The sequence below is a fragment of the Pseudophryne corroboree genome, chromosome 2, assembly GCF_028390025.1.
Source record: "Pseudophryne corroboree isolate aPseCor3 chromosome 2, aPseCor3.hap2, whole genome shotgun sequence".
NCBI classification, from domain to species: Eukaryota; Metazoa; Chordata; class Amphibia; order Anura; family Myobatrachidae; genus Pseudophryne; species Pseudophryne corroboree.
In genome coordinates, this window is record NC_086445.1 from 690542964 (window position 1) to 690568988 (window position 26025).

General features: G+C 46.6%; 1 protein-coding gene across 2 annotated transcripts in view; it reads left to right on the forward strand.

Moving 5' to 3' along the window:
- AMIGO1 (adhesion molecule with Ig like domain 1) overlaps positions 1 to 25745 on the forward strand; it is a 53046-nt gene extending 27301 nt beyond the window's left edge. For both annotated transcript variants that reach the window (XM_063955203.1, XM_063955204.1), the window contains exon 2: positions 18304 to 25745. In XM_063955203.1, coding sequence (XP_063811273.1) covers positions 18594 to 20111 — 1518 coding nt within the window. In that variant the 5' untranslated portion in view covers positions 18304 to 18593 and the 3' untranslated portion in view covers positions 20112 to 25745. The remainder of the gene's footprint in view (positions 1 to 18303) is intronic.
- Positions 25746 to 26025: the final 280 nt, after the last annotated feature.

The following is a 26025-nucleotide window of genomic DNA, read 5'->3' on the forward strand; positions in this document are numbered from 1 at the left end:
GCAAACCCCAGGAAACGTTGAATCCCTTTAAGGGTAGCTGGAAGTGCCCAATCCTGAATCGCCTGGACTTTAGCGGGGTCCATCTGTAACCTCTGCCCTGAAAGAATGTAAGCGAGGAATGGAATCGTGGGTACTTCAAAGGAGCACTTCTCTAACTTACAGAATAACTGATTCCTTCGTAAACGAGTTAAATCTTCTTTGACTTGTTCCCGGTGGGTCTTCAGATCCCTAGAAAAAATGAGGATGTCATCCAGATACACTACCAAGCAGTCATAGAGGAGATCTCTGAAGATTTCGTTAACGAACTCTTGAAAGACGGTTGGGGCATTGCATAGGCCAAAAGGCATTACCAGGTATTCGTAATGGCCATCGCGGGTATTAAATGCCGTCTTCCATTCGTCCCCTGGGCGAATACGTATAAGATTGTAGGCCCCCCGTAAGTCCAACTTAGTAAATACAGTAGCTCCTTTAACACGGTCGAACAGTTCTGTAATCAGAGGTAACGGATATCTGTTCTTAATTGTTATGTCATTGAGGCCTCTATAGTCAATACAGGGCCGCAACCCCCCATCCTTCTTTTTGACGAAGAAAAACCCTGCTCCGGCCGGAGATGTAGAAGACCTGATGAACCCTTTCTCCAAGTTCTCCCGTATATACTCCGACATGGCCTGTGTCTCGGGAAGTGAGAGAGGGTAAATTCGACCTCGGGGAGGAGTCTTACCGGGTACTAGCTCAATGGGACAATCCCAAGTACGATGCGGAGGCAAGGTGTCCGCCCCATGCTTACTGAAAACATCTTGAAAAGATTGGTACTCCACAGGAAGGCTGGAAGGGTTGAAAGAATAGAGAGGTCTAACTGAAGGTAAACAGTTCTGAAAGCAGTCTTGTCCCCAAGAGAGAACATCCATAGTTTGCCAATCTATGTGGGGATTGTGTCTGATTAACCATGGAAACCCTAGGATTAGTTCATGAGAGGCTTTAGGAATTACAAGAAAAGAGATTTTTTCTGAATGGAGAACTCCGACCTTCATCTTGAGAGGAATAGTACGAAAGGATATAATACCCTCTGGGATATAACTTCCATCCACTGCGGTAACAGAAATGGTACGATCCAAAGGAACCGTTTGTATTCCAGGTCGTTTGACCAGAGCTGACGTAATGAAGCTTTCGGCGGCTTCGGAGTCGAGTAGTGCAGGGATGAGAAGAGAAGAAGAAGGGAGCTCCAATTGGGTTAACAGGACAGACTCTTTCTTGGTATGTAATTCTGAGAATTCTCCTAGCTTGACCTCTCCAGCACAAACTAGGAGCGGGCGTTTCCCGGACGTAGACTGCAAGTTTTAACAAAGTGATCAGATGCACCACAATACAGGCAGAGGTTCCCTTGTCGCCGTCTCTGACGTTCTTCATTGGAGAGGTGGGAGCGATTAATTTGCATGGGTTCTTCCACAGTTGGTGATGATGGTGTTGGTGGAAAAACAACTCTAGGCTTAGGGCGATCTGACCGCAACCTCTCCATACAGCGTTCTCTGTACCTCAGATTTAACTTATTGCATAAAGAAATTAGTTTATCCAACTTATCAGGTACGTCCTGAGTTGCGAGGTCATCTTTGATCTTTTCGGAGAGACCGCTCCAGAAAGCTGCAATGAGAGCCTCCTCGTTCCAGTTCAGTTCTGAGGAAAGGGTGCGAAACTGGATCACGTACTAACTGACCGTACGCGTGCCCTGGCGCAGGATCTCCAATGAGGCGGCAGAAGTCCTGCCCGGTTCGTCGAAGATTCTTCGAAAGGTGGCCATGAATTCTGGATAGTTAGATAAGATGGGATCCATCCTCTCCCACAAAGGTGAAGCCCATTCCAACGCTTGCCCGGTAAGTAAAGAAATTATATAGGCTACTTTGGTTCGTGCTGATGGGAAGTTGGCCGACTGTAGTTCGAACTGGATTTTGCACTGGTTAAGAAACCCGCGGCATTGTTTTGGATTCCCATCAAATTTACTGGGAGGTGGCAAATGCAAACGTGGAAGTGGTACTGGTACAGGAGGAAGCAGGACCGGAGGTGCCAATATGGGAGCAGCTGTAGATACTTGAGGTGCCGTCATGGCAACACAGAGAGAATCGAGACGTTCGGACATACTCTGCATGAACTGCACGATTTGAGATTGTGTGGCCTCCTGCTTACTTAAGCGAGACCAGATATCTGCAGTTGAATCCCCTCCTGAGGCCTGATCACCCGTCGAATCCATTGGGCCAGTGCTTACTGTCACGTTTGGCAGGGTTTGAGGATCCGGCAGCTGAGATTTGCCCAAGGAGGTAGCAGGCTGTGAATGAACCAGATGAGGGGGCTGGATATAGTTCCTTCGCATGGGACACGGAGCAATGAAGAACGTAGGCGGGGTTTGAGAGTCAATGGAAAGTATTTAGCAGCCCACCTCCGCCGCTGCCCGCACAACGCCAAGGTAGCCAGCCCCGCGGCCCCAGCGTACCGGTAAGACTCCGGACGCTGACACATACTAAATGGGGTAAAATGAGGGGATTCTGTACTCGAAAAGGACTTAGGTGTCCTCATAGATAGCAAACTAAGCAGTAGTACCCAAAGTAGGACTGCAGCAAAGAAGGCTAATAAGATATTAGCATGCATAAAACGGGGTATTGATGTTAGGGACGAGAGTATTATACTCCCATTATATAAATCACTAGTGAGGCCACACCTTGAATACTGTGTACAATTCTGGGCACCGTACTACAAAAAGGATATCCTGGAGCTAGAAAAGGTTCAGAGGAGGGCGACCAAACTAATTAAGGGCATGGAGACGATGGAATACAAGGAAAGGCTTGAAAGACTAGGCATGTTTACATTGGAAAAGCGGAGACTAAGAGGGGATATGATCAACATCTACAAATATATAAGGGGACAATACACAGAGCTTGCGCGGGACCTGTTTTTGGCATACTTGCCTACCTGACCCTCCTAATGAGGGAGAAAATGCTCTGTTCCTGGACTTTCCTGGTAATGTATGATTGCCATCACCTGTGGTGAGCTAGTTAATTGATAAGAAAGGTGTTTCACCACAGGTGATCGCAATCATACATTACCAGGAAAGTCCAGGAACAGAGCATTTTCTCCCTCATGGAGAGGGTCAGGTAGGCAAGTATGGTTTTTGGTTAGATCAACACAGAGGACTCGTGGACACTCGCTCAGGTTAGAGGAGAGGAAATTCCGCACAATACGGCGTAAAGGCTTTTTCACGGTAAGGACAATACGTGTTTGGAATTCCCTACCTGAGGGAGTTGTAATGGCGGAATCTGTCAACACCTTTAAGAATGGGTTAGATAAATTCCTAATGGATAAGGATATCCAGGGGTATGGTGCATAGTCATGCATTATAGTTACTATAAAATAAGATTTTACCCACCGGTAAATCTATTTCTCGTAGTCCGTAGTGGATGCTGGGGACTCCGTAAGGACCATGGGGAATAGACGGGCTCCGCAGAAGACTGGGCACTCTAAGAAAGATAAAGTACTACTGGTGTGCACTGGCTCCTCCCTCTATGCCCCTCCTCCAGACCTCAGTTAAGGAAACTGTGCCCGGAAGAGCTGACATTACAAGGAAAGGATTTTGGAATCCAGGGTAAGACTCATACCAGCCACACCAATCACACCGTATAACTTGTGATAACATACCCAGTCAACAGTATGAACAACAACAGAGCATCAGACAAACCTGATGCAACCATAACATAACCCTTATTTAAGCAATAACTATATACAAGTATTGCAGAAGAAGTCCGCACTTGAGGCGGGCGCCCAGCATCCACTACGGACTATGAGAAATAGATTTACCGGTGAGTAAAATCTTATTTTCTCTAACGTCCTAGTGGATGCTGGGGACTCCGTAAGGACCATGGGGATTATACCAAAGCTCCCAAACGGGCGGGAGAGTGCGGATGACTCTGCAGCACCGAATGAGCAAACACAAGGTCCTCCTCAGCCAGGGTATCAAACTTGTAGAACTTTGCAAAAGTGTTTGAACCCGACCAAGTAGCTGCTCGACAAAGCTGTAATGCCGAGACCCCTCGGGCAGCCGCCCAAGAAGAGCCCACCTTCCTTGTGGAATGGGCTTTTACTGATTTTGGAGGCGGCAAGCCAGCCGCAGAATGAGCCTGCTGAATCGTGTTACAGATCCAGCGAGCAATAGTCTGCTTTGAAGCAGGAGCACCCAGCTTGTTGGATGCATACAGGATAAACAGCGAGTCAGTTTTCCTGACTGCAGCCGTTCTGGCTACACAAATCTTCAAAGCCCTGACTACATCTAGTAACTTGGAATCCTCCAAGTCACGAGTAGCCGCAGGCACCACAATAGGTTGGTTCAAATTAAAAGATGACACCACCTTTGGCAGTAATTGCGGACGAGTCCGTAATTCTGCCCTGTCCATATAGAAAACCAGATAGGGGCTTTTACATGACAAAGCCGCCAATTCTGACACACGCCTAGCCGAAGCTAAGGCCAATAGCATGACCACTTTCCACATGAGATATTTTAACTCCACGGTCTTAAGTGGCTCAAACCAGTGAGATTTCAGGAAACTCAACACCACGTTAAGATCCCAAGGTGCCACTGGTGGCACAAAAGGGGGCTGGATATGCAGCACTCCCTTTACAAACGTCTGAACTTCAGGTAGAGAAGCTAGTTTTTTATGAAAGAAAATGGATAGGGCCGAAATCTGGACCTTAATGGACCCCAATTTTAGGCCCAAAGTCACTCCCGACTGTAGGAAGTGAAGGAAACGGCCCAGCTGGAATTCCTCTGTAGAGGCATTCCTGGCCTCACACCAAGCAACATATTTTCGCCGTATACAGTGATAATGTTTAGACGTCACGTCCTTCCTAGCCTTTATCAGCGTAGGAATAACCTCATCCGGAATCCCTTTTTTCTACTAGGATCCGGCGTTCAACCGCCATGCCGTCAAACGCAGCTGCGGTAAGTCTTGGAACAGACAAGGTCCCTGCTGCAACAGATCCTGCCCTAGAGGCAGAGGCCATGGGTCCTGTGTGAGCATTTCTTGCAGCTATGGATACCAAGTCCTTCTTGGCCAATCCGGAACAATGAGTATTGTTCTCACTCCTCTTTTCCTTATGATTCTCAGCACCTTGGGTATTAGAGGAAGAGGAGGAAACACATAAACCGACTGGAACATCCACGGTGTCACCAGTGCGTCTACAGCTATCGCCTGAGAGTCTCTTGACCTGGCGCAATACCTCTGTAGCTTTTTGTTGAGGCGGGATGCCATCATGTCCACCTGTGGCAGTTCCCACCGACCTACAATCTGCGCGAAGACTTCTTGATGAAGTCCCCCCTCTCCCGGGTGGAGGTCGTGCCTGCTGAGGAAGTCTGCTTCCCAGTTGTCCACTCCCGGAATGAACACTGCTGACAGTGCTCGTACGTGATTCTCCGCCCATCGAAGAATTCTGGTGGCTTCCGCCATCGCCACCCTGCTCCTTGTGCCGCCTTGGCGGTTTACATGAGCCACTGTGGTGATGTTGTCTGATTGAATCAGCACCGATTGGTTGCGAAGCAGGGTCTCCGCTTGACTTAGGGCGTTGTATATGGCCCTTAGTTCCAGGATACTGATGTGAAGGCAAGTCTCTAGACTTGACCACAGCCCTTGGAAACTTTTTCCCTGAGTGACTGCCCCCCACCCTCGGAGGCTTGCATCCGTGGTCCCCAGGACCCAGTCCTGAATGCCGAACCTGCGGCCCTTGAGAAGGTGAGTACTCTGCAGCCACCACAGGAGAGACACCCTGGCCCCGGGGGATAGGGTGATTAACCGATGCATCTAAAGATGTGATCCGGAGCACTTTGTCCAGTAAGTCCCATTAGAAGGTCCTCTCATGGAACCTGCCAAAAGAAATGGCCTCGTATGATGCCACCATCCTTCCCAGGACTCGAGTGCAGTGATGCACTGACACCTGTTTTGGTTTTAATAGATTCCTGACCAGTGTCACGAGCTCCTGAGCTCTCTCTATCGGGAGATAAACCCTTTTCTGGTCTGTGTCTAGGATCATGCCTAGGAGAGGCAGATGAGCTGTAGGAACCAACTGCGACTTTGGAATATATAGAATCCAGCCGTGTTGCCGTTACACTTCCAGAGAAAGTGATACGCTGTTCAGCCACTGCTCTCTTGATCTCGCTTTTATGAGGAGATCGTCCAAGTACGTGATAATAGTGACACCTTGCTTCCGCAGGAGCACCAACATTTCCTCTGAAATTGGTAATGACAATCCCGTACCGCAATTCTGAGGTACGCCTGATGAGGTGGATAAATGGGGACATGAAGGTATGCCTCCTTTATGTCCCGAGTCACGATAAAATCTCCCCCTTTCAGGCTTGTAACGACCGCTCTTAGCGATTCCATCTTGAACTTGAACCTTTGCAGGTATATGTTCAGGGATTTTAAATTCAATATGGGTCTGACCGAACCGTCTGGTTTCGGGACTACCACATGGTCGAATAATAACCCCCTCCTTGTCGAAGGAGGGGAACCTTGACCACCACCTGTTGAAGATACAATTTGTGAATTGCAGTTAACCCTGTTTCCCTCTCGTGGGGGGAAGCCGGCAGGGCCGTCAGTGAGGAGGCCTCTTCTCAAAGTCCAGCTTGTATCCCTGAGACACAATATCTATTGCCCAGGGTTCTAACAGGGAGTGAACCCACTTGTTGCAGAACTTACGAAAGCGTGCCCCCACCGGGCCTAGCTCCGTCTGTGGAGCCCCAGCAACGTGCGGTGGATTTTCATAGAGGCCGGGGAGGACTTCTGTTCCTGGGAACTAGCTGTGTTGTGCAGCTTCTTTCCTCTGGCCCCGCCTCTGGCAAGAAAGGACGCACCTCGGACTTTCTTGTTTCTTTGTTCGAAAAGCTGCATTTGATAATGACGTGCTTTCCTAGGCTGTGCAGGAATATAAGGCAAAATATCAGAATTACCAGCTATAGCCGTGGAGACCAGGTCCGAGAACCCTTCTCCACACAATCCTCAGCCTTCCATATGCTACTTAAGTTGGCATCATCTGTCCATTGCATATTCTACAGGACACGTTAAGCAGAAATCGACATAGCTTTGACTCTAGGACCCAGTATACTCATGTCTCTTTGGGCATGTTTGATTATACACAGCATCTTTAATATATATACATATCTCTCTCTCTCTCTCTCTATATATATATATATATATATATATATATACATACTAGTGTCTCAATTTCTGCTGATAAGGTACCTGTCCATGCCGCCCCAGCGCTATAAACCCATGCCGACACAATCGCCGGTCTGAGTAGTGTACCAGAATGTGCACGCTATCTGCAGGATCCCTGAGAATAGCTAGCGCTACCTTCTGGGCAAACGTGACACCCTAGGGGAAGATTCCCATCACATCCTGGCCCTAGTGGGAAAAGGATACTGCCTGAGAATTCTTTGTGGGAATCTGTAGTCTCTTGTCTGGAGATTCCCGCTCTTTTTCCTCATGAGAGGAGGGAAATTTACCTCAGCTTTCTTCCCCTTAAACATGTGTACCCTTGTGTCAGGGACAAATGAGTCATCAGTGATATGCAAATCATCTTTTATTACAATAATCATATATTGAATACTTTTCTGCCATTTTGGCTGTAACTTTGCATTATCGTAGTCGACACTGGAGTCAAACTCTGTGTCGATATCAGTGTTTATTATCTTGGATAGTGAGCATTGTGAGACTCTGAAGGTCTCTGCGACATAGGGACAGACATGGGTAGATTTCCTGTCTGTTCTCTAATCTTTTGTGCAATAAATTCACCTTAGCACTTACACATATCCAAACAGGTGTTGGCGTTGTCGACGGAGACACCCTCTCACACACCTATTAGCTCCATCTCCTCCTTAGGGGGGGCCTTTTCTCAGACATGTCGACACTCACGTACCGACACACCACACACACACACAGGGGATGCTCTATTTGAAGACAGTTCCCCCACAAGGCCCTTTGGAGAGACAGAGAGAGAGTATGCCAGCACACACCCCAGCGCTATATGACCCAGGAATCACACAGTAACTTAGTGTTAAACCAGTAGCTGCTGTATATATTGTTTTTACGCCAAATTTATGTGCCCCCCCTCTTTTTTCACCCTCACTATCGTGCTTCTGCAGGGGAGAGCCTGGGGAGCTTCCTCTCAGCGGAGCTGTGGAGAGAAAATGGCGCTGGTGAGTGCTGAGGAAGAAGGACCCGCCCCCTCAGCGGCGGGCTTCTGTCCCGCGATTTTGTGTAAAATGAATGGCGGGGGCTCATGCATATTACAGTGCCCAGCTATATATATGCTGCTTTTTGCCAGGAGGTAATCAATTGCTGCCCAGGGCGCCCCCCCGCGCCCCCCCTGCACCCTACAGTGACCGGAGTGTGTGGGTTAGTGTGGGCGCAATGGCGCACAGCTGCAGTGCTGTGCGCTACCTCATATGAAGACAGGAGTCTTCTGCCGGCGATTTTGACATCTTCTTGCTTCAACCCGTGTCTTCTGGCTCTGCGAGGGGGACGGCGGCGCGGCTCCGGGAACGGACGACCAAGGTTAGGTTCCTGTGTTCGATCCCTCTGGAGCTAATGGTGTCCAGTAGCCTAAGAAGCGCAACCTAGCCGCAGTTAGTAGGTTTGCTTCTCTCCCCTCAGTCCCACGTAGCAGAGAGTCTGTTGCCAGCAGAAGCTCTCTGAAAATAAAAAACCTAACTAAAAAACTTTCTTATTAGCAAGCTCAGGAGAGCTCACTAAAATGCACCCAGCTCTGTCCGGGCACAGATTCTAACTGAGGTCTGGAGGAGGGGCATAGAGGGAGGAGCCAGTGCACACCAGTAGTACTAAATCTTTCTTAGAGTGCCCAGTCTCCTGCGGAGCCCGTCTATTCCCCATGGTCCTTACGGAGTCCCCAGCATCCACTAGGACGTTAGAGAAATAGGGATAAAATGCAACGGCTGACAGCAGCATCAGTCAGAAATTTTAGTCAAATCATCATGCATAGGAGACCACAAATAGGTTGAACTCGATGGACAATTGTCTTTTTTCAACCTCAGATACTATGTTACTATGTTACCATGTTACTTTTAATATGGGAGGGGGCTCAATGCGTATTGTTGTGTGGCTTAATGTATATAAGGAGTACTACTGTTTGGAGTAACGTGTATAAGGAGCACTACAGTTTGGCGTAACGTGAATAAGGAGTACTACTGTGTGGCATAACATGAATAAGGAATACTACTGTGTGGCGTAACAAGAATAAGGCGTGCTACTATGTGGTGTAACATGTATAAGGAGCACTACTGTGTGGCTTCATGTATATAAGGAGTACTACTGTTTGGAGTAACATGTATAAGGAGCACTACAGTTTGGCGTAACGTGAATAAGCAGCATTACTGTGTGGTGTAATGTGTATAAGGAGTATTACTGTGTGATGTAACATGTTTAAGGAGCACTACTGTGTGGTGTAACGTGAACAAGCAGTGCTACTGTGTGGTGTGACGTGTATAAGGAGTACTACTGTGTGGCGTAACGTGAATAAGGAGCACTACTGTGTGGCTTATTTTATATAAGGAGTACTACTGTTTGGCGTAACGTGTATAAAGAGCACTACTATGTTGTGTAATGTGTATAAAGGACACTACTGTTTGGTGTCATTTTAATTGGGAGTACTATTGTGTGGCACCTTCTCAATGAGACAAAACACCATTTTCTCTTATGTCCTAGAGGATGCTAGGGACTCCGTAAGGACCATGGGGTATAGACGGGCTCCGCAGGAGACATGGGCACTCTAAACACTTTAGATGGGTGTGCACTGGCTCCTCCCTCTATGCTCCTCCTCCAGACCTCAGTTAGATCCTGTGCCCAGAGGAGACTGGATGCACTGCAGGGGAGCTCTACTGAGTTTCTTTGAAAAATACTTTTGTTAGGTTTTTTATTTTCAGGGAGCACTGCTGGCAACAGGCTCCCTGCATCGTGGGACTGAGGGGAGAGAAGCAGACCTACTTAAATGATAGGCTCTGCTTCTTAGGCTACTGGACACCATTAGCTCCAGAGGGTCGGAACACAGGTCTCACCCTCGTTGTTCGTCCTGGAGCCGCGCCGCCGTCCTCCTCACAGAGCCGGAAGATAGAAGCCGGGTGAGTATAAGAAGAAAGAAGACTTCAAAGGCGGCAGAAGACTTCTGATCTTCACTGAGGTACCCCACATTCACACATACTGGCGGCACTGTATGGGTGCAGGGCGCGGGGGGGGCGCCCTGGGCAGCAATTATAAACTTCTAGGGACACTGGCATAGATATATATATACTGCGGAGGCAGTATATTACAGAAACCCCCGCCAGTATAAAGATTTGAGCGGGACCGAAGCCCGCCGTTAAGGGGGTGGAGCTTGATCCTCCAGCACTAACCAGCGCCATTTTCTCCACAGCACGCTGCAGAGAAGCTGGCTCCCCGGACTCTCCCCTGCTGAACACAAGTACAGAGGGCACAAAAGAGGGGGGGGGACATTTAATTGGCGCAGTGAGTGTGTATATATATATATATATATATATATATGTATGTATAACATCAGAAGAAAATTATGAGGCGGCACTCGGAGTCTTGTGAAATACCAACAACATGTAATAGTGCAGAATCAACGTTTCGGGGTTTCCCCCTTCGTCAGGATCCTGGCGAAGGGGGAAACCCCGAAACGTTGATTCTGCACTATTACATGTTGTTGGTATTTCACAAGACTCCGAGTGCCGCCTCATCATTTTCTTCTGATGTTATGCAAAGGGTTTGTACCCCTGGAGGAGGGCACCTGAGCAAGTCAGCCCCATAGCAGGGGCAGAGCCGAGTGCCGGAGCAAAGCGTGTGTGTATATATATATATATATATATATATAAAAAGCGCTGTACTGACTGGGATTTTATTCCAGTGTCCGGTAGCGCTGGGTGTGTGCTGGCATACTCTCTCTCTGTCTCTCCAAAGGGCCTTATTGGGGGACTGTCTCCATATAGATATATATCCCTGAGTGTGTGGGGGTGTCGGTACGTGTGTGTCGGCATGTCTGAAGCGGAAGACTCATCTAAGGAAGAGGTAGAGCAGATGATTGTGGTGTCTCCTTCGGCGACGCCGACACCTGATTGGTTGGATATGTGGAATGTTTTAAATGCAAATGTGTCTTTATTACATAAGAGATTGGACAAAGCAGAGTCCAGGGAAGAAACAGGGAGTCAATCCATGGCTTTGGCTGTGTCACAGGGCCCTTCAGGGTCTCAGAAACGTCCCCTGTCCCACGTAGCAGACACTGATACCGACACGGATTCTGACTCCAGTGTTGACTACGATGATGCGAGGTTACACCCAAGGGTGGCCAAAAGTATTCATTATATGATTATTGCTATAAAAGATGTTTTGCATATCACAGATGACCCCTCTGTCCCTGACACGAGGGTGTGCATGTTTAAGGAAAAGAAACCTGAGGTAATCTTTCCCCCGTCTCATGAGCTGAACGCTTTATTTGAAAAGGCTTGGGAAACGCCAGACAAGAAACTGCAGATTCCCAAGAGAATTCTTATGGCGTACCCTTTCCCCGCGCAGGACAGGTTACGGTGGGAATCCTCGCCCAGGGTGGACAAGGCTTTAACGTGATTGTCCAAAAAGGTGGCGCTACCATCTCCGGACACGGCAGCCCTCAAGGATCCTGCTGATCGCAGACAGGAAACTACCTTAAAATCAATTTATACACATACGGGTGCCTTGCTCAGAGCGGCAGTAGCATCGGCATGGGTATGTAGCGCAGTAGCAGCATGGGCAGATAACTTGTCATCTGACATTGACACCCTAGATAGGGATAGCATTTTATTGACCTTGGGTCACATTAAAGACGCAGCCTTATATATGAGAGACGCTGCGATAGACGTTGGGGCTGTTAGGTTCAAGAGCCAACGCCATGGCTATTTCTGCTAGGCGAGCCCTGTGGACCCGCCAATGGACGGGTGATGCCGACTCAAAGAGACATATGGAAGTTTTACTTTACAAGGGTGAGGTCTTATTTGGGGAGGGTCTCGCGGACCTAGGGGGTCATTCCGAGTTGTTCGCTCGCAAGCTGCTTTTAGCAGCTTTGCACACGCTAAGCCACCGCCTACTGGGAGTGAATATTAGCTTATCAAAATTGCGAACGAAAGATTAGCAAAATAGCGAATAGACACTTCTTAGCAGTTTCTGAGTAGCTCCACACTTACTCGGCATCTGCGATCAGTTCAGTGCTTGTCGTTCCTGGTTTGACGTCACAAACACACCCAGCGTTCGCCCAGACACTCCTCCGTTTCTCCAGCCACTCCCGCGTTTTTCCCAGAAACGGTAGCGTTTTTTCGCACACACCCATAAAACGGCCAGTTTCCGCCAAGAAACACCCACTTCCTGTCAATCACATTACGATCACCAGAACGAAGAAAAAACCTCGTAATGCCGTGAGTAAAATACCTAACTGCATAGCAAATTTACTTGGCGCAGTCGCACTGCGGGCATTGCGCATGCGCATTAGCGACTAATCGCTCCGGTGCGAGAAAAAAATACAGAGCGAAGACAACTCGGAATGACCCCCCTAGTTTCCACGGCTACCGTGGGTAAATCTTCTTTTTTGCCTTATGTTCCCCCACAACAAAAGAAAACACCACAATATCAGATGAAGTCCTTTCGGTCGCGTAAGTCCAGAAGAGGTCGGGGCTCTTCCTTCCTCGCCAGAGGTAAGGGTAGAGGGAAAAGAATGCCTGCTATGGCTAGTTCCCAGGAGCAGAAGTCTTCCACGGCTTCTACTAAATCCACCGCATGACGCTGGGGCTCCACTGAGGGAGTCCGCGCCGGTGGGGGCACGTCTTCGACTCTTCAGCCAGGTCTGGGTTCTGTCAGACGTGGATCCTTGGGCGATGGAAATTATATCCCAAGGCTACAAACTGGAATTCAAAGAGGTGCCTCCTCACCAATTTTTCAAGTCGGCTTTGCCAGTTTCTCCCCCAGAGAGAGAAATAGTTTTAGCTGCAATTCAAAAGCTGTATCAACAGCAAGTAATTATCAAGGTTCCCCTAGTCCAACAGGGGAAAGGGTACTATTCAACCCTGTTTGTGGTCCCGAAACCGGATGGCTCGGTCAGACCCATTCTGAATCTAAAATCCCTAAACCTGTACTTGAAAAAGTTCAAATTCAAGATGGAATCACTCCGGGCAGTTATCTCCAGCCTGGAAGGGGGGGATTTTATGGTGTCACTAGACATAAAGGATGCATACCTTCATGTCCCCATATATCCTCCTCATCAGGCGTACCTGAGATTCGCTGTACAGGACTGTCATTACCAGTTTCAGACGTTGCCGTTTGGGCTTTCCACGGCTCCGAGGATTTTCACCAAGGTAATGGCGGAAATGATGGTGCTTCTGCGCAGGCAGGGAGTCACAATTATCCCGTACTTGGACGATCTCCTGATAAAAGCGAGATCGAGAGACCAATTGCTGAAAAGCGTGTCGCTCTCCTTGAGAGTGCTGCAGCAGCACGGCTGGATTCTAAATCTACCAAAGTCACAGTTGATTCCAACGACTCGGCTATCTTTCTTAGGCATGATTCTGGACACGGAACAGAAGAAGGTTTTTCTCCCAGTGGAAAAAGCCCAGGAACTCCAGAACATGGTCAGAGACCTGCTAAAACCAAAAAGAGTGTCAGTCCATCAATGCACTCGAGTACTGGGAAAAATGGTGGCGACCTACGAGGCCATCCACTTCGGCAGGTTCCATGCGAGGACATTTCAGTTGGACCTTCTTGACAAGTGGTCGGGGTCCCATCTATAAATACGTCAGAAAATAAGCTTGTCCCCCAGGGCCAGGGTGTCTCTCCTGTGGTGGCTGCAGAGTGCTCACCTTCTCGAGGGTCGCAGGTTCGGTATTCAAGACTGGGTTCTGGTGACCACGGATGCGAGCCTCCGAGAATGGGGAGCAGTCACACAAGGAAGAAATTTTCAGGGACTGTGGTCAAGCCAGGAGCCTTGTATACACATCAATGTACTGGAATTAAGGGCAATATACAACGGCCTACGACAAGCGGAGAATCTTCTTCGCGACCTCCCAGTTCTGATTCAATCAGACAACGTCACAGCCGTGGCTCATGTAAACCGCCAAGGTGGGACAAGGAGCAGAGTGGCAATGGTGGAAGCCACCAGTATTCTTCGCTGGGCGGAAAATCATATAAGCGCTCTGTCAGCTGTCTTCATTCCAGGAGTGGACAACTGGTAAGCAGACTTCCTCAGCAGACATGATCTCCATCCAGGAGAGTGGGGACTTCATCAAGAAGTTTTTGCAGAGATAACAAGTCATTGGGGACTTCCTCAAATAGACATGATGGCGTCATGCCTCAACAAGAAGCTTCGGAGGTATTGTACCAGGTCAAGGGACCCTCAGGCAGTAGCGGTGGACGCCCTGGTGACACCATGGGTGTTTCAGCCGGTCTATGTGTTCCCTCCTCTTCCGCTCATCTCAAAAATATTGAGAATCATAAGATGAAAAAGAGTGCAGACAATACTCATTGTTCCAGATTGGCCTCGAAGGGCCTGGTATTCAGATCTTCAGGAAATGCTCACAGAAGATCCGTGGCCTCCTCCTCTCAGGGAGGACCTGTTGCAGCAGGGGCCCTGCGTGTTCCAAGACTTACCGTGGTTACGTTTGACGGCATGGCGGTTGAACACCAAATCCTAGCTGGGAAAGGTATTCCGGAGGAAGTCATCCCTACTCTGATAAAGGCTAGGAAGGAGGTGACGGCGAAACATTATCACCGTATCTGGAGGAAGTATGTATCTTGGTGTGAAGACAAGAATGCTCCTACGGAAGATTTCCATCTGGGCCGTTTTCTCCACTTTCTACAGACAGGAGTGGATATGGGCCTAAAGTTAGGCTCCATTAAGGTAGATTTCGGCCTATCAATTTTCTTTCAGAAGGAATTGGCTTCTCTCCCAGAAGTCCACACTTTTGTAAAGGGAGTGCTGCACATCCAGCCTCCTTTTGTGCCCCTAGTGGCACCATGGGACCTTAACGTGGTGTTACAGTTCCTAAAATCTCACTGGTTTGAACCTCTTCAAACGGTTGAATTAAAATTTCTCACTTGGAAGGTGGTCATGTTGTTGGCCTTGGCATCTGCAAGGCGGGTGTCCGAATTTTGCGGCTTTATCTCACAAAAGCCCCTATCTGATTTTCCATGTGGATAGAGCAGAGTTGAGGACTCGTCCTCAATTTTTGCCTAAGGTGGTTTCATCGTTTCATATGAACCAACCTATTGTGGTACCTGTGGCTACGGGTGACTTGGAGAATTCCAAGTCCCTTGATGTAGTCAGGGCCTTAAAAATATATGAAGCCAGGACGGCTCGGGTTAGGAAAACAGAGGCACTGTTTGTCCTGTATGCAGCCAACAAGGTTGGCGCTCCTGCTTCTAAGCAGACTATTGCTCGCTGGATCTGTAACACGATTCAGCAGGCTCATTCTACGGCTGGATTGCCGTTACCAAATTCGGTAAAGGCCCATTCCACTAGGAAGGTGGGCTCTTCTTGGGCGGCTGCCCGAGGAGTCTCGGCATTACAGCTTTGCCGAGCGGCGACTTGGTCGGGTTCAAACACTTTTGCAAAATTCTACAAGTTTGATACCCTGGCTGATGAGGACCTCATGTTCGCTCAATCGGTGCTGCAGAGTCATCCGCACTCTCCCGCCCGGTCTGCAGCTTTGGTATAATCCCCATGGTCCTTACGGAGTCCCCAGCATCCTCTAGGATGTAAGAGAACATAAGATTTTAAACCTACCGGTAAATCTTTTTCTCCTAGTCTGTAGAGGATGCTGGGCGCCCGTCCCAGTGCGGACTTATTTCTGCAAGGCTTGTATATAGTTATTGCTTACATAAGGGTTATGTTACAGTTAAGATCAGTCTTTGGCTGATGCTGTTTTGTTCATACTGTTAACTGGTTGCGTATATTCCAGGTGTGGATGGTGTGGGCTGGTATGAATCTTGCCCTTAGATTAACAAAAATCCTTTCCTCGTACTGTCCGTCTCCTCTGGGCACAGTTCTTTAACTGAGGTCTGGAGGAGGGGCATAGAGGGAGGAGCCAGTGCACACCCATCTAAAGTCTTTAGAGTGCCCATGTCTCCTGCGGAGCCCGTCTATACCCCATGGTCCTTACGGAGTCCCCAGCATCCTCTACAGACTAGGAGAAAAAGATTTACCGGTAGGTTTAAAATATTATATTTTGGGTGGCGCACTACCCCTACTTTTAATATGGGAAGGGGGCCCAATGTGTATGGTTTCACCTGGGCCCACAATTTTCTAGTTCCGCACCGGTGTGTGTGTGTGTGTGTGTGTGTGTGTGTGTGAGTGTGTATTTATCTATTTGTTAAAAAAAAATTGTACTGAATCAGATTTAAATAGCTCTTATTAACATAATTTAGTAATACAAAATATCGACAAAGTTTTTTTTTTTTTTTTAATATTAGCAAGTTAAGTAGTTAAAGATTTTTGCTGAAGTTGCCCTTTCACTGGCTGGGCTCAGTATAATAGTTTTGTGCCCCTGCTGAGACACACTGAATCATGCTGAGGCACAATGCATCTGCATTATCCTTCTACTCTCCAATATTCCCACGGTGCTAACTGTGCCCTGCCTCTGACTGCCAGAGAACCACCAGAGAAGCGTGACTTTGTAGACCTCAGATCGGAGGGAGATCTGTGAACTATGCCTGTAACAGAACCATCTGCAAAGCGTGACTTCAAGGATCTCAGATTGGAGGGAGATCTGTGGATTATGCCTATAAACAGTACTGTATGTAAAGCGTGACTCTGGTCAGCTGAACATTTACAGATATCCCTCCCGTCAGAGATGCCTCCCCCTTCTTTAAGAGGCAGATCCCAATCAGATAGCTTCTCCAGAATAAGTGATGTGCAGAGCATAACCAGCATTGCATTTCTACGACAGTCACAGAGCTCAGCCAATAGCAACTCATCTTTAGGCTAGGAATGGGGTGCTAATGGCTGAGCTCTGTATTGGTCACATGACAAAAATGCTGGTTACGCTCTGCTGAGGGCTCACTCAAGGGGAGCTAACTGATTGGTGTTGTGTGAGTGCCGGTGATATATAAAAAAAATCCGGGTTGAGCAACCGTGAAATTGATCCTGGGGAGAACACAGCCCTCATCCATGTCACATGCGCCTATATGGCATCAAACCTCCTCCACATGCAAATTCTAACTCTTTAAAAGTCCTTCTTTCCTCACCTTAACAGTTACTCCTATTGACGCCTGCTGGATCCCATGTAGCATAATGGGTGGTGGGAGGGTACAATATACTGGTTCAACTCCTCATCCTGGTTCGATGGCCAGCATGAATTAAGAGCATCTGACTGGCCCTGGGAAGACCCTTAGAGGCAGTGATTGGTTATGAGGACAGCACTGTATGATTGGCCAGAGTGCTCCTTAAGTACACCGGCAACTTTTTCTGTATGAATAGACTGCAGGACGATCAGATGTCAGGCAGAGCGCCTCAGCAGCATAGGAGCCCTCCTCTAACTACTTTTACTATAAAGAATGAAGGTTCAAAAAGGGTTGCGATTACCTAAAGGATAAAAAAAATGGGCAGACTAGATGGGCCAAGTGGTTCTTATCTGCCGTCAAATTCTATGTTTCTATGTTTACTATGTTCCGCCAGCCCTGTGCATCTTGCTGACATGATGATAGTACAATTTTTATGTGGTAGCCTGGAACTGTAGTCCCATCCACCCCACTGTCAATCAGGTCATGGGTGCACTTACCCAATGTAACTCAAAGCTTCAAAAACACAAAAGTGGCAAATATAATGAAATAAGTTACAGATGTAGCCGTATGCTACGCGGCATAGCTGGCGTGACTAGCGTGACCATGACTAGGACGCAAGTGTGCACGTGTATGTCCATAGGTGTTAATGGAGATATCGCGCGCTGCAAATAGTCGCAGCTTGGCATGCCATGCAGCAATCTGAAATACAACCTGCCGCATCGCAGCTAAGTTGATCAGACAACATAATGTTTGCAGATTTGCACTGTGCACCTCTGGATATGCACCAGACATACGACAACAGTCGTAACAATAAATTATGTCCACTAATAATTGGAAGAAAGATTTTTGCAGAAATAAGCCTATTGTACATTATGGAATACGGGGCTCATAGAGAGTAAAAGTGAAAACTTGGGAAGTAATTACAACCTGTGGTCTAACCTTTTTTTTTGTTATTTGTCTTTCCCAGGACATTGTTTTCGTGGATCCTGTTCTCTTAAATCTTTTCTATGACTGTGCCTCCGGGTCCTAATGTAAAATTCATGGATGAAGAAATACTTTAAAAAGCACAGGAGAGAGAGAGCTTGGGCTAATTCAGGCATCTATAAAACATATTGTCATCATTTTACAAAGGTAAAAGGCTTACAAGAATGTTTAAGGTGTTGCTACTGTTCAGTGCCAGCAGGGAATATCTGTTACCCATGTTCTTGTACAATGCAATAGAAGTAACTGTCTGCTACGTGTGACCCACCGCTCACTATGAGGCTGTCCTGTGTCTTCTGGCCACGACTGTTTTGGGCCTTCTTTTTTTGGCGATCAGTCATAACAATGGTAGAAGCATCTCCACTGAACTGCCAGGGTACCTGTGTTTGTGCCAGTGACGTCATCACTTGTTCCAAGAAGAACCTTACCATAGTTCCCAGTGGTCTACCGAAGTACATAGCAATGTTGGATCTCAGTCACAACAACTTGACACGTCTGAGGGCTGAATGGACTACAAGTCCCCTAAAGAGACTGCACACATTATTGCTCTCGCACAATTTTATCACCTTTGTATCGTCTGAGGCTTTCATTTTGACTCCAAACCTGCGGCACTTGGACCTGTCCTGTAATAAACTGCGTACACTCGAGGAGAATGCATTTAGTTATTTGGAAAACCTGGAGGTCCTCCTTCTCTTCAAAAATGCAATTGTAGATATTGATCGCAGTGCTTTTGATGAAATGAAGCATTTGCAGAAACTATACTTGAGCCATAATTTAATGCAACGCTTTCCTCTTGAGCTTGTCAAGGATGGAGAAAAATTGCCAGAGTTGTCATTCCTTGATCTGTCCTTCAATCATATAAGAAATCTCCCAGTGCCACAGCTGAGGACACTACCTGCCTGGCTGAGCAACAGGCTTTACTTACATGGAAACCAACTGACCTGCAACTGTGAATTGTATGGACTTTTCTGGAATTGGCATGTCCGAGAGTTGGCATCCACTGTGGATTTCCGAGAAGAACTACGCTGTCATCCACCCTTTCAGCAAAGGACCCTTTTAGTAAGTGTTTTTTCCCTTAATAGTAGTGAGGGAATGAACTGCAGCATTGTACGAAAAACTGGACTGGAGGCATATTTGGAGGAAACAGTCACTTTAAACTGTGATACTAAACAAAGACATGTGAGCCAGGTTTGGATCACTCCTGGCAATGAGTGGATACACAAACACTCTGATGGGACTCAGAAAAATCGTAGCATATCTGTGCTGAGTAATGGCAGTCTGCAAATTAAAAAAATCCGCTTGGAGGACAGAGGGACATACACATGCTATGCCCAAGGGGAAGCCCTGAATGAGACTCTGTATGTAACCCTCAGTGTGTTCAACTTCACACAGCATGAGCACCCAGACACACTCAATACAGCATACACCACACTTGTGGGCTGCGTGGCTAGTGTCATCCTAGTGCTGATCTATTTATACTTGACACCGTGCCGCTGCTGGTGTCGGCCAGGTGATAAGGATCAAGGAGAAGACAGGGATAGCATCCGCTCCTCAGTCCTCAGTGCCACCCCAAACCATGAGACCACCAGTGACAAAGCAGCTCTCAGCCGTCATGTGGCATTTCTGGACCCCCCTGGAGATCGGCGTGGTCAGAATGGCAAACTAAAACCTAATGGTTCGCAAGAAGCACATGGGGTTAAGAGTAACGCCCTACAGCCATCATCACCACACAGGAGGTTGTCAGATCCAGGTTCTATAAGTTCAGTGTTCTCAGACACCCCCATTGTGGTATGAGAGTGATGTTTGTAGAAGTAAAGCTACAGTATCATACGGAACTTCCACCTCTCCAGTCTCCTGAACCCGCATGTGCATGTTAGGTTGGTATTCAATGGCCAGGAAAAAAAGACAGAAGTGAGATATAGCAAATATAAAATGGGGATATTTAATATGGTGAGGATATTCAGAGGAAACTAGGTTTACATGCTGAGAATAGTGCAATATATATGGTAAGAAGATAATGAAAACCTAAAACATGCTTGGATTAGTCCAGCAATAAGCAAACAAATTGTAAATCATCTATTTTTAGGGTAGGATTAAATGCACAGCTGAATACAGCACTTATGTTTGCGCCCAACAATAGCAACAATTGAGCCCACAATTCTAATTTTCATATATAATTATATGTATTTATACTGTTTATCATTATGGAAACTTTGCAGATCAGTATTAACCTGATCTTACATTGTGTTTAAAAAGAACCCCCTAAAAACTAAATCCTATAGCTCTTAAGTTGTGCCGATATGTGAAAAGGCTGAAATGTCTAAGCCTAACATATCACTTTAAACTAATGCAGCTACTGAAGCACATTCACCGATGCAGTTATTCATGCACTATATCCATAAGCGATACCCTATACGTTTTCATGTTTTAATGCAGACAGTCATTGTCATCTCAGGCTAGCAACGATTATATTTGTCTAAAGTAATTCTGCATTATAAATCATCTATCCCAAGGATAGGCAATTTACTACTGACTAGTAAGATATAATAGCAGGGTCGTAGCAGAACAGCCGGGACTAGAGAAAAGTTAAGAGTACTAAGGGCACTTTGGGTGGCATTGCGATGGCTTCGTAGTAGAGATTGAGTGCCCCGAGCATCATAAGGGTGTGCCAGGTGGTGACTCTGTGGGCTGCAGGGTACCATTCCAGGCACCTGCATGCCAAATACTGTCCAGGGTGCAGCAATTGTGGTTCCCCTTAAGCCCTGCAGCCTGGACAGTGCAGCAATTGTGGTTCCCCTTAAGCCCTGCACCCTGGACAGCGGCACCGCTCGCCCAACCCTAGTTATGGCCCTGCATAATATGAGTGTAATTCAGTAACAACTGGATGCAGATGTTGAATACTCTTATTTTACCCAACCATATTTCAATATAAAAATGTACTAATATGACTAGCACAATAGTATATAAAGAATTATTTGGGGTTTAGTCTACACAAGACTAATGCTAGCAATATATCAGGAAGATATGGTTCCAACCAGCCAACTAGTTGGCTGGTTGGAACGATAATCTAGCAGTGTGTGGGAGGAAACGATTATCAGCAGTTTGCTCCCACACGCTAAAATACTTCCAGAAACGGTCGGTCCAACTAGTTGGGAAAATCCCAACTAATTGTGAAGGTGTAGGAGGAACTTTCCCCCCAACTGAACGATAAGTAGGCGGAAACTGTCCAGCAGTGTCCGCCTACATCTGTCACACACACGGATTCCCGGCAGCAGCAGCACTGTGGAGCAGGAGCTGGGAGGAGGTTCAGGAGCAGCTGCGGAAGTTCATCACTGCTGCTGGGCTGCCCCTGTCACACCAAGACCCCCAGCAGTGGCGGTGGAGCGGGAGGAGGTTCAGGGGCAGCTGTGGCAGTTCATCACTGCTGCCGGGCTGCCCCTGTCACACCGGGACCCCCAGCAGTGGCGGCGGAGTGGGAGGAGGTTCAGGGGCAGCTGCAGCAGTTCATCACTGCTGCCTGGCTGCCGCTGTCACACTGGGACCCTCAGCAGTGGCGGCGGAGTGGGAGGAGGTTCAGGGGCAGCGGCACTGGAGGGTACAGTGGCTGGGCATGCCTTATGCGACGAAGATGCTATTACCGGCGGGTTCAGGACTGGGGCAGATGCATGGTGCCGACCATTGTGTCCCACATGAGGCAGGCTGTGTTCTCCGTGTACTGCAGGCTAGGAGGGAGGCGACTGTGCCTCGCTGACTGCTGTATACACCGTGCTGCTGCACCTCCACTCTGGGGACATTTGTGGAGCTACTACCCCTGGCAGCAGCACCCCTGGTATTATCAGGGCTGCTCTGTGCCCAGCCCCTGGCTGTCAGTGGGAGAAGGAAGCGCTGACCTGTGTGCTGTACAAATGCAGGTACATCCACATATATTGAACTATATCAGTGTATCCCCCCCCCCCCCATATAGAACAGGCTCTACTTGGCATAATGCGTGTAAGGGGCTCTACCTGGCGTAATGTGCGTAAGGGTCTGTAAACGGCATAAAGAGTATAAGGGCTGTACCCAGTGTAATGTGTCAGAGATGTCAGCAACTATGTATCACTTTATGTATCTGTTTGTGGTAGCTGTAGCTTATACAAATAAAGTATTTATTTGTTACCTTCAACAAAGGTAAATTAATTCAGCTGTAATGCAGTAGTTCAACAGTTCAGTCCTGTTCCCTAGATAACTGAAAACCTGTCAATAGCATAAAAAAGTATATTGAAATATATTTCTAAAAAAAATTATTCAAAACATGCAAAGTAGGCAGACACTGTCCGCCTACTTCTGTGACATCATGTGTTGGATAGAAGTTGGCTGGTTTGATGAAAAGTTGGCTGGGTGACTGGTTGGATGAAAAAGTTGGTTAGGTGTGTGGGGCAGCGTTTTACTTGGACAGACAAGTTGGTTGGTCAGTTGGATGGTTGGAGGACAGTTGGTCTGATGTATGGCTAGCATAAATGTATAATGTGTATAATACAGTGCCTCTAGTTGGGTCACCTAGGGGGATGTGGTAAAATCTGAATAGGCAGTGTGCAAAGTGTCATTGTCACATCAAAGACTCCCTACAAAGTTACAATCATCCATTTCCATAATGCTCAGCTTAGTCTCATCATTTCAGCGAGGCGACATTGGTGCTGTCCTTATTACATGCCAAAGCACCAAGAGAAACTTCCCAGTCAGCTGTAGTAACCTGGTACTACTGGGAAGGTGCATCTATGCCTCCCCCAATGCGCAGCGGAGTAAATCAGGGCCTGATTCTCATTTCTACGTTAAAGCTGCCAAAATCAAAGTCAGGCCCAGAGTATATGCCAAAGCATAGCCACGTCTATCCTCCACACCCACCGATGTGTCAGCTGCCCTGATAGTAGCTACCAATGCATGTCTAAAGCTTTATTGTTACATTGAGCAAAGTGCACATTTCTTCTGAAATGCAACTGGAAGGTGAAAAGTATCCCTAATATAAGCCAAATCTCTGCCAGCATTCATGCCTCTAAAAATTACCCTTCACTGCTATTTTGAGATGATGGCTTTGATATCTGCAACTAGAAATCATTTCTTTCTTCTGGAGTGATCGCTTGTAAGACACTGAGGGGGAGATGTACTAAGCAGTGATAAAAGTAGAGAAGTGATCCAGTGGAGAAGTTGCCAATGGCAACCAATCAGCATTGACGTAACGTATATAAATTGCATACTATAAAAGTATACAGACCAGCTCATTGGTTGCCATGGGCAAGTTCTCCACTGGCTCACTCCATCACTTTTATCATTGCTTAGTACATCTCTCCCACATTGCCAGCATTGAAGGTGTTCTTTAAAAAAAAGCCATGAGATGCTGAGAAATGTATCAAGCTACAATCCGCACCACAGGAATAGTCAGTGAATCTGTTCAGCTCTACGTGAGTGCTCAGAACCAGATGAATAAGGTTCCTCTTGCCGTTGAGTACTAATAAACTCACAGGGCGAGATTCAAATGATTTTTTGGCCGGCAGCCACTAGATGGCGCAGAACGGGGATATTCAAATCTAGCTCCGTTCGGGCGCGATCAGCTGCCAGAGTCTACATTTCAGGTCGCACCCGCTGGGGTTGGCACTTTTCCCGATCGTGGTGTCACCCTGTATGGTCGGTCCCCTCCTAGTGATGCTACCGGGTAAGAGTAATGAATCACAGGTCAGCAAGAGGGGGTTTTCCATAACTGGGCAACCCCTTGAGGATTAGAGCAATGATCTTAGAATGTGCAAAGTTACATTTCCTACTAAATTTCAGCATCTATAAAAGCACAGTCTCTGTGTCTTGAGATTCCATAAGTGGGGATCAGGATATGTTTATTCTGTTACTGGGCCCTTTTTTTATCCTGCAGAGCATTTACACTGAATGATGTGTAGCTCTCCATTACTGAAAACCAATACCTTTAGCAGGGAGATTGCTTGCTGAAGTGAGGTACACGGTGGGGTAAAAGAGATGCATGCATTGCTAAAGGGATCAGAATGTGTCACTGATTCTGTTACTGTTAAGGAGGCTCCACTGACCTACCAGCTATCTCAGTGGGCTCTTTCTTGATTATATTTGTTTCACTTCTGTATATCTGCACAATACCCTGGGAAACATGCACATGGTTTTTGGTATACCTATATGCAGGACAACCAATTAGAGGGTGTTTCAATTATTGGCAATGTGCCATTGGCTATCACTGCGATGTTGGCTGTGTGCATTACCATCTATTATTGTAGCTGATTTTCCTGCTTACCTCTATGTGGTAGAAGATGGATGGAAGTGCAATATAGATGCGTTGCTGAGAACTGAATATAAATTAAACTGTATAAACCAATAAATAGAGAATAAACTCTATGTGAACTGGAACCATACTCCTAAAAACTGCACCGGTCTTCAAGGTATAAATTGAGACCAGTTATGAAGAGGTTAAATATAGCACAATAAAAATAATAGGCTTAATTCTCTTGTATCAATTTTACAACATAGCATTTCTAAAATATAGGCCAATAAAATGGCTGTATCCTACATACCGTTTCCAACATATTTTAAAAGGACAGACACAGCCATCTTTTTATTAATACAGTACCTTGGGGTAAATTTATGAAGCCAGAGGTGCGGGGGGTTGTGCGAGAATGGCCATATTTTTAAAGTGGCAGTCAGGTTGGTTTTCCCTTATAAATGATTGCCGCTTTAAAAATATGGTTATTCTCAAACTCCCGCCCCTCTGGCTTCCCACACCCTATTGCATTTACTCTCTTGTCTCAAAATGCTGATTTAATTTGTAATTTAAAAAGAGGTGATTTCATTGAATTACTTTCCCCTGGATTTTAAAAATATGGGTCTTACATGTTTTCCATTATACAGTATGTTCTAGACATACTGATGACATAAGCTTCGAAGTCAAAAAAAGTTGTGTCATTTGCCTCTAGGTCCTTTCATTGTCTGTGTGTATGTGTGCATGTATAACTGGGCGGAGGCACGTTCTGCTTACAAGAGTATTAGGGAAAGCAAAAGAATGCACAAGGGGAACGTTGAAGAAGAAAATATTTTGAACTGAATTTAGTATTATAATTGTGTTTGTAATTTGTGAGAAAAGAAATAGGAACACTACTGCAAAATTTAGACACTTTATCTAAAAGTAATGTCAGTGTATTTAAGTCTACTTAATGTCTCACAGTTGGAGATTTGCCATATTCCTTCATTAGTTTCTTCAACAAGTTTTCCTCTGTTTTCCTTTCTTATATGTGTCTTACTGTATGTCTTCCCCGTAAGCAGTTGAGATCTGCTCCTTGTACGAAATATACATACAGATATATATATATAAATAAATATATAAATATAGATATTACTTTATTTATTTATTAAGTCAGAAACATGGCTGCATTGTTATGATTTGAATTCTGGAAATAAACATTTCAGTACATGATTTACTTGTCTACATTATTGTGTTTTGTATCTAGTAACACAAGACAGTCAACATACCTTCTCTCATCTGTATAAAATGCAAGAGGAAATTGCCTGGAAGAGATGGCTTAAGGCATTTAGGTGCCTATTTATTCATTATCCGCATTTAGATAGTTATAAGATAGTGATCATTTTGTAGCAATGCTTATTGCACCAATAAGAAGTTCTATACCTTTGGTTTGTATGAGAAAGCACATCCAGTGATAGGAACCCA